Raw genomic sequence first — 12,257 nt, 5'->3', positions numbered from 1 at the left:
GGATGTTTGTGCATTATAAAGTCGTTATTAGTTAAATTAAGCATTTTAAGCTTTGAAAATTTATTGCAAAGCGAAAAATGTTGCATATATACCTATTTTATGTTTTCAGTTATAACCCCCCCCCCCCAGCCCCCTGCACCATTTTTAGGGTTGGCCACATCCTAATTCGTTTTCCTCGTGCCAATACCTATCAGAAAAACCAACTACTGCCGTAATTTTATCACAAAAATTCCACGGACAACCACTTTTCCCCTCCCCCCCCCTTTCACTATGTTCAAGGTTCCTAACATTCTAATTTGTTTTCTGCTTGCCAATACTTTTCAGAAAAACTAACTCCCGTTTTTGTGTCACAAAATTTAACGGAAAACCACTTGCCCCCAGCGCAGTTTTAACCCTCCTCCCTCCCCTTCACAATGTTCAAGGTTTGTAACATTCTAATTTGTTTTCTGCTTGCCAATACCTTTCTGAAAAACTAACTCCCGTTTTTGTGTCACAAAAATTTAACGGAAAACCACTTGCCCCCCAGCGCAGTTTTAACCCTCCTCCCTCCTCTTCACTATGTTCAAGGTTCGTAACATTCTAATTTGTTTTCTGCTTGCCAATACCTTTCAAAAAAACTAACTCCCATTTTTGTGTCACAAAATTTTAACGGAAAACCACTTGCCCCCCCCTCCCCCAGCGCAGTTTTAACCCCCCGCCCTCTCCTTCACTATGTTCAAGGTTCGTAACATTGTAATTTGTTTTCTGCTTGCCAATACCTTTCAGAAAAACTAACTCCCATTTTTGTATCACAAAAATTTAACGAAAACCACTTGCCCCCCCCCCCTCAGTGCAGTTTTAATCCCCCCTTGCCCCCTGCACCATCTCCAAGTTTGGCAACATCCAAATTCGTTTTCCTCGAGCCAATACCTTTCAGAAAGACAAACTCCCAAATTGTATCACAAAAATCGCACAATCTCACCTACTTTAGGGCAGTCGAGATTTCGCTCCGCAAATAAGCGCCCGAAAAGTCACTTTTCCCCTTCTTTTGGCGATTGGAATCGCTACTTGCGAGAATTTCCTTTCGAGACCGCTTTTTTCCCTATAGCGCCATCTAGTCAGGCGATCAGAACTAATCTCGCAAGGTGAATTTCGAGCTTGGAATAAGCACCCAGTTCCTTTTTCAACCCCACCGTCCTCTGCAGGTGCGGCTCCTCCTGGTTGCCGCTGCTCATGGTCGGTGGCGTCCATGTCCTAAACACGCACACTCATACACACTCACACATACACCCACGCGCCTTTACACACATGCACACACGCCAATGTGCATACACACAGCTTTATGCACACACAACACACACAAGTCTACACATACACAACTATACACATGTAACCGCCCAAGAGGGACAGGAACCGTTTCTAGAAACAAGCGAGTGGGGTAGTAACCAATGAGTAGGGTCCTGACCACGGTTGCCAGACGTTCCGGATTTCAAGGGACAGTCCCGTATTTTGAAAAATTGTCCCGCGTCCCGGGGAGCTTCCATACGGGACGGCTAAAGTCCCGTATTCTAGCTTATTACATTATTTTACAAAACGAGGCATCATTTTAAGGGAAAAAAAATTAAGTAAAGCAAAAAATATGAAAAAAAAAAAAGAGCAAAAAGAAAATCATGTGGCAGAAAACGCAAAAATTATTTTCGTTTCAATTTGGTTTTTGTTTTGGCATGAGCGGCAGAACCAATGATTACTTCCTCTTTGCTCATTCACTAATGTTGGAAATATACCCCTGCGCATGCGTCGGCAATCGCAATGAAAACGATTTTTATATTTTGATTGGCGACATTTTGTAAAGTTAAATGCTTTGATACGATTGAATTCCTCAGCTTTTTTTATGAAGAACTTTCGAAGGACGTTCTTCGTCGGAAAGCACCCCTAAAATATACACCATATCCAGTAATGCCCTCAACCTTAAAAAATCCCCCCCCCCCCCACGTTTTCACTCCTAGAAGCCTGTCCCGTATTTACTGTTCTTAAATCTGGCAACCCTGGTCCTGACGCAACTCGCGATTGGGAAAAACATAATTTGAATTCAAAATTTCAGAATTCAAATTAATTTTGAGAATTCGAAAATTTTTTTTAAATTGTTTTCATGTTACAAATTTTAATATATATATATATATATATATATATATATATATATATATATATATATATATATATTTCAATTAATGATAGTTAAAATTAAATGTAAGATATTAAATCACAAAAATATTAAACTTAGTGATTATTAGGGTTTAAAACTTATATTTTAAAAATATCAGTACAAACTTGTGATGGTTCTTGAAGTTTTGTACCTATTTGTTTCACTCAGATTATCGTATTCAAGGAAAGGGCTAAAGTTGAGGCAAACTAACGTGGCAACCCCAACTGTAGTTCTTTCGTTTCCACTGGAAAAACAATTCAGAAGCTTACCTGAGAAATAATAGGCGGCCAATTTCCGCCAACAACAAATCTCACAAAAAGAGTCAGTAACTTTTCTGAAATTATTCTTGACACTTTTTAAAGAACTGGGAATTATCCCTTGTAAGAGCCGGTCATGTCTCGGGAATCTTCAAGAAAAATGAAAACTATGCATTCCCTAACCTGCAGCTATCCAATGATTTACTCCTCTCATTGGAATCTTAGTCAGGCTGGTCGGGCCGTGAACGTGCAAAAGCCACATTTCTTACCAGGTGGCGTAAAACACCACTTTTATGATTGTAGCAATAACCATTCCGAAGTTAAGAGGGCAACAACGTGGCGAGGTACTTAAGTGAGCACACTGTGTATTACTTTGTCACTTTCCCTCATCGTTTGATATATTATATTTTAGGGTTGCGCAGAAGCAGTTATTGATTACTTCAAAAGTAAAGCCGCCATTCTAGGTGGTATTGCTCTTGCTGTGTTTATTTTACAAGTAAGTGAAATTCGAAATATTTTATTGAATTTAATATAACATGTGAAAAAAATCTTATCACAACAAAAACAAAAAAAAAAAGTTTTTAATTGTCAGAATTATTAATTTTACTGATTCATCGTATAACGACAATAAAAATTTGTAATTTGCATATAATTTAGTTTTTTTTTGGTTTATAACTGATTTTCGATTTTTTTACCATGATTGAACTACTTAGTACAGGTGGGGGGGGGGGGGGGGGGGAAACGAAACACTCTTTCGTATTTGAAGACAATTTACACTAGAGACTAGTGGTGCGACATCGATGTTCCTAAAAATCGAACTTTTGTATGTTTATTCCTGCTTTATAAACACTAAATAATGTTTTACTGCTGGAACTAAATTCACAGTATTCAGTTTAATGAATTAAAAGATTTTGAACTGTCAAAGAAAAGCTAATAATAAGTGATAATTAATTATCAACATTCAAAATTAAGTAATACAAAGAGATAGACGAGGTCAAACACAAGGGAGGGGCGATCTAAAGTTCGAAACATTTATGTTTAACATTTACGTATCTGGGAGGTAAAGGATACTAAATCAAGAAAAAAAATTAACCAGGAGGCGACTTTAAAGGTAATCTTCTGTGCTGATTTCTATTACCGGATTATCGTTTAAAGGTTTTTTTTTTTGGGGGGGGGGGATTTCTTCGTTAAAATCTTTGTGCTTTTTCCCTCTGAGTAGAGCATAAAAAGTTGAGTAAGATTAAATCCCGATTTTGAAAGAAAAATAGACATAATCCCCTTTACCTCCAAGGTATATTAAAAGCTAGGAATCGTAATAAAGGGTGAGTAATATAAATCATTTGCCCCTCCCTTGAAAAACTTCTGGATCTCTTGGAGATAAATAACTTATACATTTTGAACCAAAAAATTGAATCAGTTATACGAATCTATTGGAATAATTTTGTGAGAATTTTTAAATTTCCAGTTGAATTACACAAAAACTAAAAGTAAGTTATTCAATAATTAATGCGAATCAAATTTGTATAGTTTTTCTAAGTTGATGACATGCACGCACAAAAATGGGGGGAAAAAAAGAAAGTGAGGGAAAGGAAGAGAAATGTAATGAACGTATATTTTATCATTTTTTATACACAATGTTTCCCATGAAGTTTTTTGTCCTTCAGTATTGTAATGTATTAAAAACGTATTCTTTTAAATTTCAGCTTGCAGTGTTGGTTTTCACAATTTGTGTCATTTGTGGAATCAAGCACGCAGCAACAAGCAGTGTTTTTTAAAAACAGTCGTAACCATGCCTGTTAAATCATTCCTTTTCATGTTCCTGTATTATTTTTTATCTTAAAATAAAGTGTTTTTATTCATTTTTAACTGTTTGTGTAACTAACGTAGATAAGCCCCTAGTGATCGATTATTTAAAACAAGTGTTTCCCCTTTGGTAAAACCAAAGAAATTATTAAATGTAACTGATTAAAGAGGGTTGTATTGCCGTGCTAAGCACAAAAGTCGTATCTACATTTTTTTCTCCAAATTGAGTAATTGTCACGAGGTGGTTCTTTTTTGCATATTTTACCTATATACAGTGTTTTATTGTCATTTGTGAATGGGAAATATTAAAAAAAAAAAATCTAAAGGAGTGGAGTCTGAATCTAATAAATGGAGTAGTAAAACTTTAAATAGGAGTTTCTTAGTTTGCAGATACGACTTTTGCGCTTAGCACGGCAGTATACGTGATGCAAGTATCCTGAAGGATCGTGTTTAAAGACGCCATTTTAAGTAAGCGAAAATGATATAATAGGTTAAATCATAAATGTAGACAAACCTCCATAGCGGCAACCACTGACCGCCATTAAACGCAGGCGGACTTACGAATCTCGAAAATAAACGGGCAGAGCTTTCTTGCTTACATAAAAAAAGGTATTCTGTGCTTGGTGATTGAAAGTTGCTGTGAGTATTTGTTTTCAAAAAAATACAGTAAACATTTTCTCATTTAAATTTTACTCGGTATTTTCTTTTTATAAAAGTTTTCCCGACGTTTGCCCACGGAGTCGGTTTCTTGTTGAGCATCTAGGTAATACTATGTCTATGGATTAAATACGTGCCAAACACTGCTCGACGTGGGATCACAACGAGAAATATTTAATGTCGAACTGAGTCCGAACTGCAAAAGGTTTAAGACTGACAACTGACGTTTGGTGATCCGTGGAAGAAAGCATTTTTTTCTTTTCGTTTCTTTTTTGATGCAATCTGAAGAAAACCAACTCACACAAAAATCATCTAAAACTATATTCATACATTATCGTGGGGAAATATTTTTTCATAAAATCCATGCTGAATTCTATCGTGAGCCTCGGTAAAGTTATCAAACTAGTCTTGTATAATGAAGAAATATTCTCATGGTACGGTTCGGAATATCAATCCAATAGGGTCGTCGTATTTGAGAGATCCGTGCTGGTCTTCTTCGAGGTTGGACTGTTGTCGCAGTATCACTCGGACTTAGATCATTGGCTGTATTTCTTGTTGGAGGTCTGACTGCACTTTCTGTTGATGGTTTGATAGTATCTTTCTTTGGCGTGTTGGTGGTGCTTTCTCCTGATGGATTTGTAACTTTTCCCATGAAGAGAATCAATCCGTTTCGCTCATCTACGATGTAAAATTTGAATGGTCTATCAGCAATGAATTTCAGTTTTCTCGCGAGAGAGAGGCGCACAAGCGAAACTGTGGTTACAGCAGCAGCAATGCTGCCTTTTTCGTCGACTTCGAGCAAGACTTTGTGGTTGATCGACGAAACGAAGAGGCCTTTCTCTTCCCGCATTCCGGAGAAATTGGCGGCATTGGGATCGAACATATCGGGTGCGCCAAGTGTCGCCAATGGACCGTTCAGCTGACGAGAAAACTCGATGCGGAATTTGGGGATAGACAGGACATCGATTTCGTAGTGTTTCATGGCGCTGCGGATACGACAAAGGCGGTCATGACTCATTTCAAAGTCAGGCGTTCCAAGTTCGTCTGGCAAAGCAATTATCATCGATATATGATTTCCTTTGTACGGTAATCTCACAAAAGAGTGCTTGAAGGTCAGTTCTTGAAAGTATTTCAGTCTGATCTTCGGCATGGACATGAATGGAACCTATAAGACATAAAAAGAGAATTTGAATAATTAAATAAAAATCTTTTTTTTTTTTTTTTGAGACGATGAAAGTTCAAAAGAGATGGCTTTAACTACAGTGGACTCTCTATTCAGACCACTCACGGGACCGAACAAAAGTGTTCAAATTATGGGGGGGGGGGGTGTTTATTATATAGGGAGACTGGAAATGCATACATATGTATTCTATTGCTTAATGGACCTCGTTTCGCACTTTGCCAAGTGAGCTATACCCGTTACTGAGATGTGCTTAATTTTGGATAGGCAGCAAGTGCTATGTCCAAGTAAACTAGAAGGACTTAAACTTTTGCATTTCTTTCTTTTTTTTAATTAAAAATGTTTTAATGTAACATTCAACTATAAAATATTACACTACAGTTATCAGTTCAATACTTGTAAATAATAATAATAAAAAAAGAATAATTTTTGTTTGCTTTTGCATTGCATATTCTCGTCCAAGGTACGTGTTATCATCAAACTGTTTAAGCGAAAAGGTTTACACCTTTTATGGGTATACGGGCAAAAAGCGAAATACACGCAACGACTGCTATCCTCCTCAGACCCGAGAGAAAAATAAAAGCTTGATATTTTGTAAGAGGTACTTAACTAGTTGTTATGATTACTATGATGTAGAAAAGTACAATAAAAAAACTATTTTTAATTTACAAGAGCTAGGGGGGAGGTATCACATGTGATACATCTGGACCAATACACTACAATCAGAATTTTTTCAAGTATCAAGCAAGATTAATGTAATTAATTAAATATTAGTCTTTAATCACACAATACATACATTTCATAAATCCAACATGAAAATCAAGCTTTATTGGCGTTTTTAGGTACATATTCGCAGTATCATAGTAGTACAGTAACATTATTTTCTATTTTCGTGAAATGCCTTGAGCAAAAAAGTCAGAAGATACATCCGGATCATCATTTTCTTCTTCTTCTATCTCACTTCCATGATCACTTTGATAATGATCTTCGTCTGACAGTGAACTCAAATCAGAATCATCACGATTCATCAGCTCTAAAATTTCATCTGGTGTCAAATATGTCACTGAAAAAAAAAACCCTAATTAAAAAAAAAAAATTATCATGAAAAATAGATGAAAATAAAAAGCAAACACCTCAACTAAAGATTTTAACTTGAGAAATAATTATATCACTCTGCAAATCCTTCCAAAATAATACAAAAAATTAAAACACAATTGACTAAAAAAGTATGTTCATTAGTGATTGAGACCCCATGTATCACATGTGATACAAACAAATTTAACAAGTCATTATGTTTCAATATTTCATTAAAATTTTATTTTTTTGGTGTTAACTAGTAAATAGTACGCACGGAAAGAAAAAGCATAGCTTAAAAAGAGTTTAATATTTGTATATAAATAAGAAAAAAATACTTACTTCGAGGACGTGTAGACATCTTGTTTTGATTCTGAGACTCTACTTGAAATCCCTATCATGGACAGGAACTACCATCTGTTGACTAAACGAGAAAATTATATGCGGTATTTCTAGTTGTATCGCATGTGATACAACCGGTCCCAAATTTGTTTTTGCGATTCAGGCTTCACAAAAAATTATGAAACTTATGTATCACATGTGATACAAGGGGACCGAGGAGGCTATAAATTAAAAGATAGCAAACAATTCTGACTGTGGGTCTAATCAGTGGCATGACAAATGACTAACACCACTATCATTCTCACCTGAAGAGCACACTGCACAGGGTGTGGCAAAACCCCCGTCTGTGGTTTGGAAGGCTTATTAAAATATATTATCGATACCGCAACAACGACGATTTTACAGGAAAAAGAAATTCTACAAGCTGTACTTGACAAATGCTCGATGGAAAAACCTTTCGCGGTGCGGCAGACATCAAGTCAAAGTCTAGCTGAGATAGTAAGAAACAAAGGTATGTATATAAGTGCCAAAACTAAAATTTTAGAGACTGGTAAGTAAAAGTAATGAGAGAACCTCTTTTCTGTTTTGGAGCAAGAGATAGTGCTAGTAGCCCTTTTAGGGGCTGAAATGCAGTGTTATTTTGCAAAATATTTTACTGAAAGGTTACCCAGGATCCAAACTTCAAATGCGTTTTTCTCAAAACTTTAAAGCTTCCTTTTCACATTCACTTGCTGCTCTCTGGATCAATTCATGTTTGGCTGACTGTAACATGTCATGATCAATAGTCATTCATTCTTTAACAAGATGGGGTAGCCTTCCGTTATCGACAGAAGTTCACCAGTTCCTCAGTAACTACAGTGCTGGTAAAAAAAAAAATTGCATCACCTTCGCATTTTCACAACAACGGGATTATGTGAGAAGTTTTGGTCGATCGATTAATGAGGAATGTATGCGAAATTCTGCAACACTTATGAAATAAACATTTAACAGCAGGAATCTGATAATTGTTCTCGTAGATCGGGGCTGTTTCCGGGCCAAGGCAAACTGCTGACCCCATGCTCATTTTTCCATTTCTGAACCTGCGTGTGAGTTTAGAGAAAAAAAATTACTTAACCCCATGTCAATTAAACTCTAAAGGCAGGATATAGGTTTTAAATTGTTACTTACCAATTTTGCCCTATGGCACGGGGCAGAATCATCCTGGAAAATGACGTTTGGAACTGAAGTAAAGTGATCCCGGCTAGTAGGAAGCAATTTCTCCTCCAAAATGCCTGCTTAAATTAGGTGCAGTAAATGCTTACACCTAAGCATTTACTGTTCCTTGCACAAAGTGAAGCCCACCAACTCCTTGATCAGAAATACATCCCCAAATCATCTGGGATACGGGATGCTTGACTGTGTGTTGAATGCAGTCGGGATGATATTCCTCTCCTTTGCGGCGCGGGTGATGCAATTTTTTTTACCATCACTGTAGCTTTATTGTATTGGACGAGGTTTTACCGACGACAATCGTGTTTCTGTGGCCATCAAGCTATTCGGACCCAACTCCTTGCAATATTTAATGGGGTTACATCATAAGGGACGAGAGAAACTCAGCCATCGGCTGGGGGTTCGTGTCATCCCTATGTGGGTCAAAAGTCCGAGTAAAAGTGAAGGTGTGTGCGATGGGCTAAATACCCATCCACTTAAAAAAATCCATGTGCACAGAAACTGTTGTGACCTCATGCAGGACTAGGCGTTAAGAGGCTCAAGTCAAGTAAAGTCAATCAAAGACAGAGCGTTCGTATCCCCCTATGGCACGTGGTTTACAGGATTTAAACCAAAAGATCACAACCATTGGATTTGCTGTTATTGATCGTGACATGAACAGCGAGTGAAATAAAAACTAGACCTTAAACTTGATATTCATATTGTAATACTTTTGACTTGCACCTCTCACATTCTAACCATATATCGAGTGAATTTAAAGACAAAACATTTTATTTCATACCAGTGGTACCCACACGGTTTTGCTCGTAGTAGAAAATTAAAAGGTCATTTGGTTCGCCTGTGTATTTACAAATAATGGATGATGAATTTCTCGCCAATTTTCTATGGTAATTTGCTCGCCCACGTTATCGTAATTTGCTCGCCCACGTTATCGTAATTTGCTCGCTCACGTTATGGTAATTTGCTTGTCCATGTTATGATAATTTTCTCAATAAAATGTTCTTAAAATTGGAATACATAAAGAACAAAATCGAATTTTTGAAAACACGCTTCAAGGTGCACATCCTCATGCTACAAACTTATTTTGCACCGAATTTTATGAAAATTGGCAGAACGGTTTAGGAACTATGCGCGTCACAGCGATCCAGACAGAGATCCGGACAGATATCCCGACAGAGATCCAGACTAACTTTGAGCTTTGTTATTAGTAAAGAAAATAAAACATAGTGCACAAATGGATATCTAAATTAAGCATTTGTTGGAAATATAGTCGGGCGCATTTAGAAAACTAAACCATTCGTTAAATATACTCTCAATCTACCTAAAAATTAAATATCCTGTCGAAAAGTTAATCAGGGCCGTGGTGGATAAAGTCATAGATCGTAGCTTAAGTAGCGACACGTCCGCCATCTTGGGGCCAACCGATACTTCTATGTCTGCTACGGTGAAGTAGCGTGTTTTGCTTCTTGATTGGGGTTTCTTATTAACTCCATGTTAATCCGCAATCAAGAAAAACCACATTCAAGTAGCAAAACACGCTTCTTTACCATAGCAGAGAGAAGAAAGTATTGGTTGACCCAAGATGACGGACGTGTCGCTACTTAAGCTACGATTCAGGGCTTTACTGGAGCCAAGATCGGTAAGGCATCGGACTTGTGACTGGAGGGTCCCGGGTTCGATCCTATCCGGTCGAAGAATCACCGACTTCACTAATGGTGACTGGGGATTTTAAATATGCTAATATAATGGGGATGCTGGACCAGGGATTGCGTTGTTTCTGGTCTGGATCAAATAATCAGAGCAGTGTTCATGGTCCCATCCAACTGTTTAAACCACAAATAGTGGTAGGTACGGGGGACTCTGGAGTGAAAAGTGAATAGTTACTCAAGTATTTTTAATGACTGAACATTTTATTACTCACTTTTATCAACGTTCCATCCGAAAGAGTAAACGGCTTGATGGCTGTCGAGTTTGGAGGAAACTGCGTCTCCCAAGTCCCACTGAAGTAAATGGCATTCAACAGAATCATTCCCGATTCTGGATCAGGAGGTTTCTCTAGAACCCTTGTAATGGCGTTTTCTGTTTGCTCAGCAACCCATCTGTTCACCCTATCCACAACAACGTTCCCATTTCTGAAATCGATTTCGTCTAGCATTATTGAGTAAAAATTGCTGAGATCTTCCACAAACTTAGATTTGGGTTTGAAGTTCTTGTCAACGACCAACGCATTCGCAGCTTTCAGCTTGAACTCAGAACTCTCTGGCGGCAGTGTGGACATGAGTTTTGACAAGTCTTCATGTAGTCTAATCCCGTGAAGATCGTGTCTGTCCAATCCGAGGACATTTTCTAGCTGCCGTTCTGTCCTGCCTCCAGAGCCTAAGTAAGTCATCGCCAGGGCAAGGAATATGCTGATCGGACTGATGGCTGAGTTGAAGTTTGAGTTCATTTTTTCCAGTAACTTAAAAGAAAAATCGTTTATTATTCCGGCGACGAGTTCTGCATCGGAAGAGGTGTAGGCTCCTGGTGTCGGACGTACTTCTGCGCTGCTCTGTACTTCTTCACTGTCTGGGTTGGAAGCTTGTATGTCAGACAAGAGCAAAACGAAGACAAGGAACAAGAGTTGTAACTCCATGGTTTGTGGTAAATTAGTGTACCTAAAATGAGATCTATTTCTAAGTACAAAAAGTTGCAGATTACACACTGATAAAATTTTCAAACATTAATGATTTAACGCATGCAATAATCTAAAGACGATCACTCAGTTTTGTCGTACTTTACAAAAACAATGCTTATCATAAGCAATCTCCACAAGCTATCTCTCTATTTATGCTGTGGAAGCTGCCACATGTATAGTATGTATTCCAGTAGAGTTACAGTTAAACACACATACGCAAACTGTACTAACTATTTCAAACACTAGTTGTAAGGCAGCAATATTGTGCAAATCAATACCCCTTACCTGCAACTCTCGACAAATCGAAAAAGTAAAAAATTGGATAACTGCGGGCGTATGAGGACAGGTGTGATGTCGTTCTGGCGTCAGTGGGTGAGAACAAAGAACATCTTTAGAATGATTTAAAGTACGGAAAAAATCGTTTTTACTTTCTTCTATATCTAATATATAGAAGAAAGTATTGGATTCGTGCAAATTTTCGAATTTCGAATTTTGACGGATTCGAACGTTTTGAGGTGTGCTGAGTCCATTTCGACTATTTTTGGAAAATGTCTGTCTGTCTGTGTGTGTGTGTGTGTATGTATGTGTGTATGTATGTGTGTCACGTCTGTGTGTGACCAGTTTTTTGTGGCCACTCTACAGCAAAAACTACCGCATGAAATCGAACGAAATTTGGTACACATATGTGCCCGTATGTGAACTTGTGCCCATTAGTTTTTGGCGCGAATTCCTCCAAGGGGGGTGGAGCAATGGGACGTTTTTCAAGTTACGCGTGCTTGCTATTCCTCAGGAAGTTACTGGCGGAATCAAACAAAATTTGGTCCATATGTTGGTATTAACAGGAACAGGTGCTGATTCAATTTTGGTGTCAATAACTCA

At 37.7% G+C, this 12,257-nt stretch overlaps 2 protein-coding genes across 4 annotated transcripts in view; one reads left to right on the top strand and one right to left on the bottom strand.

The window, feature by feature from the left end:
- LOC129229925 (23 kDa integral membrane protein-like) overlaps positions 1 to 4,299 on the top strand; it is a 41,739-nt gene extending 37,440 nt beyond the window's left edge. The window contains exons 6-7 of the mRNA XM_054864305.1: positions 2,852 to 2,935; positions 4,143 to 4,299. Coding sequence (XP_054720280.1) covers positions 2,852 to 2,935; positions 4,143 to 4,214 — 156 coding nt within the window. The 3' untranslated portion in view covers positions 4,215 to 4,299. The remainder of the gene's footprint in view (positions 1 to 2,851; positions 2,936 to 4,142) is intronic.
- Positions 4,300 to 4,929: 630 nt separating this feature from the next.
- The window catches only part of LOC129229626 (leukocyte elastase inhibitor-like), a 31,525-nt gene continuing 24,197 nt past the window's right edge, over positions 4,930 to 12,257 (bottom strand). For all 3 annotated transcript variants that reach the window (XM_054863978.1, XM_054863979.1, XM_054863980.1), the window contains 2 exons: positions 10,626 to 11,358; positions 4,930 to 6,064 (listed from right to left, as the gene is read on the bottom strand). In XM_054863978.1, coding sequence (XP_054719953.1) covers positions 5,297 to 6,064; positions 10,626 to 11,336 — 1,479 coding nt within the window. In that variant the 5' untranslated portion in view covers positions 11,337 to 11,358 and the 3' untranslated portion in view covers positions 4,930 to 5,296. The remainder of the gene's footprint in view (positions 6,065 to 10,625; positions 11,359 to 12,257) is intronic.

The sequence above is a fragment of the Uloborus diversus genome, chromosome 9 (genome assembly GCF_026930045.1).
Source record: "Uloborus diversus isolate 005 chromosome 9, Udiv.v.3.1, whole genome shotgun sequence".
Lineage (NCBI taxonomy): Eukaryota > Metazoa > Arthropoda > Arachnida > Araneae > Uloboridae > Uloborus > Uloborus diversus.
This window is presented reverse-complemented; position numbering and strand designations above follow the sequence as displayed.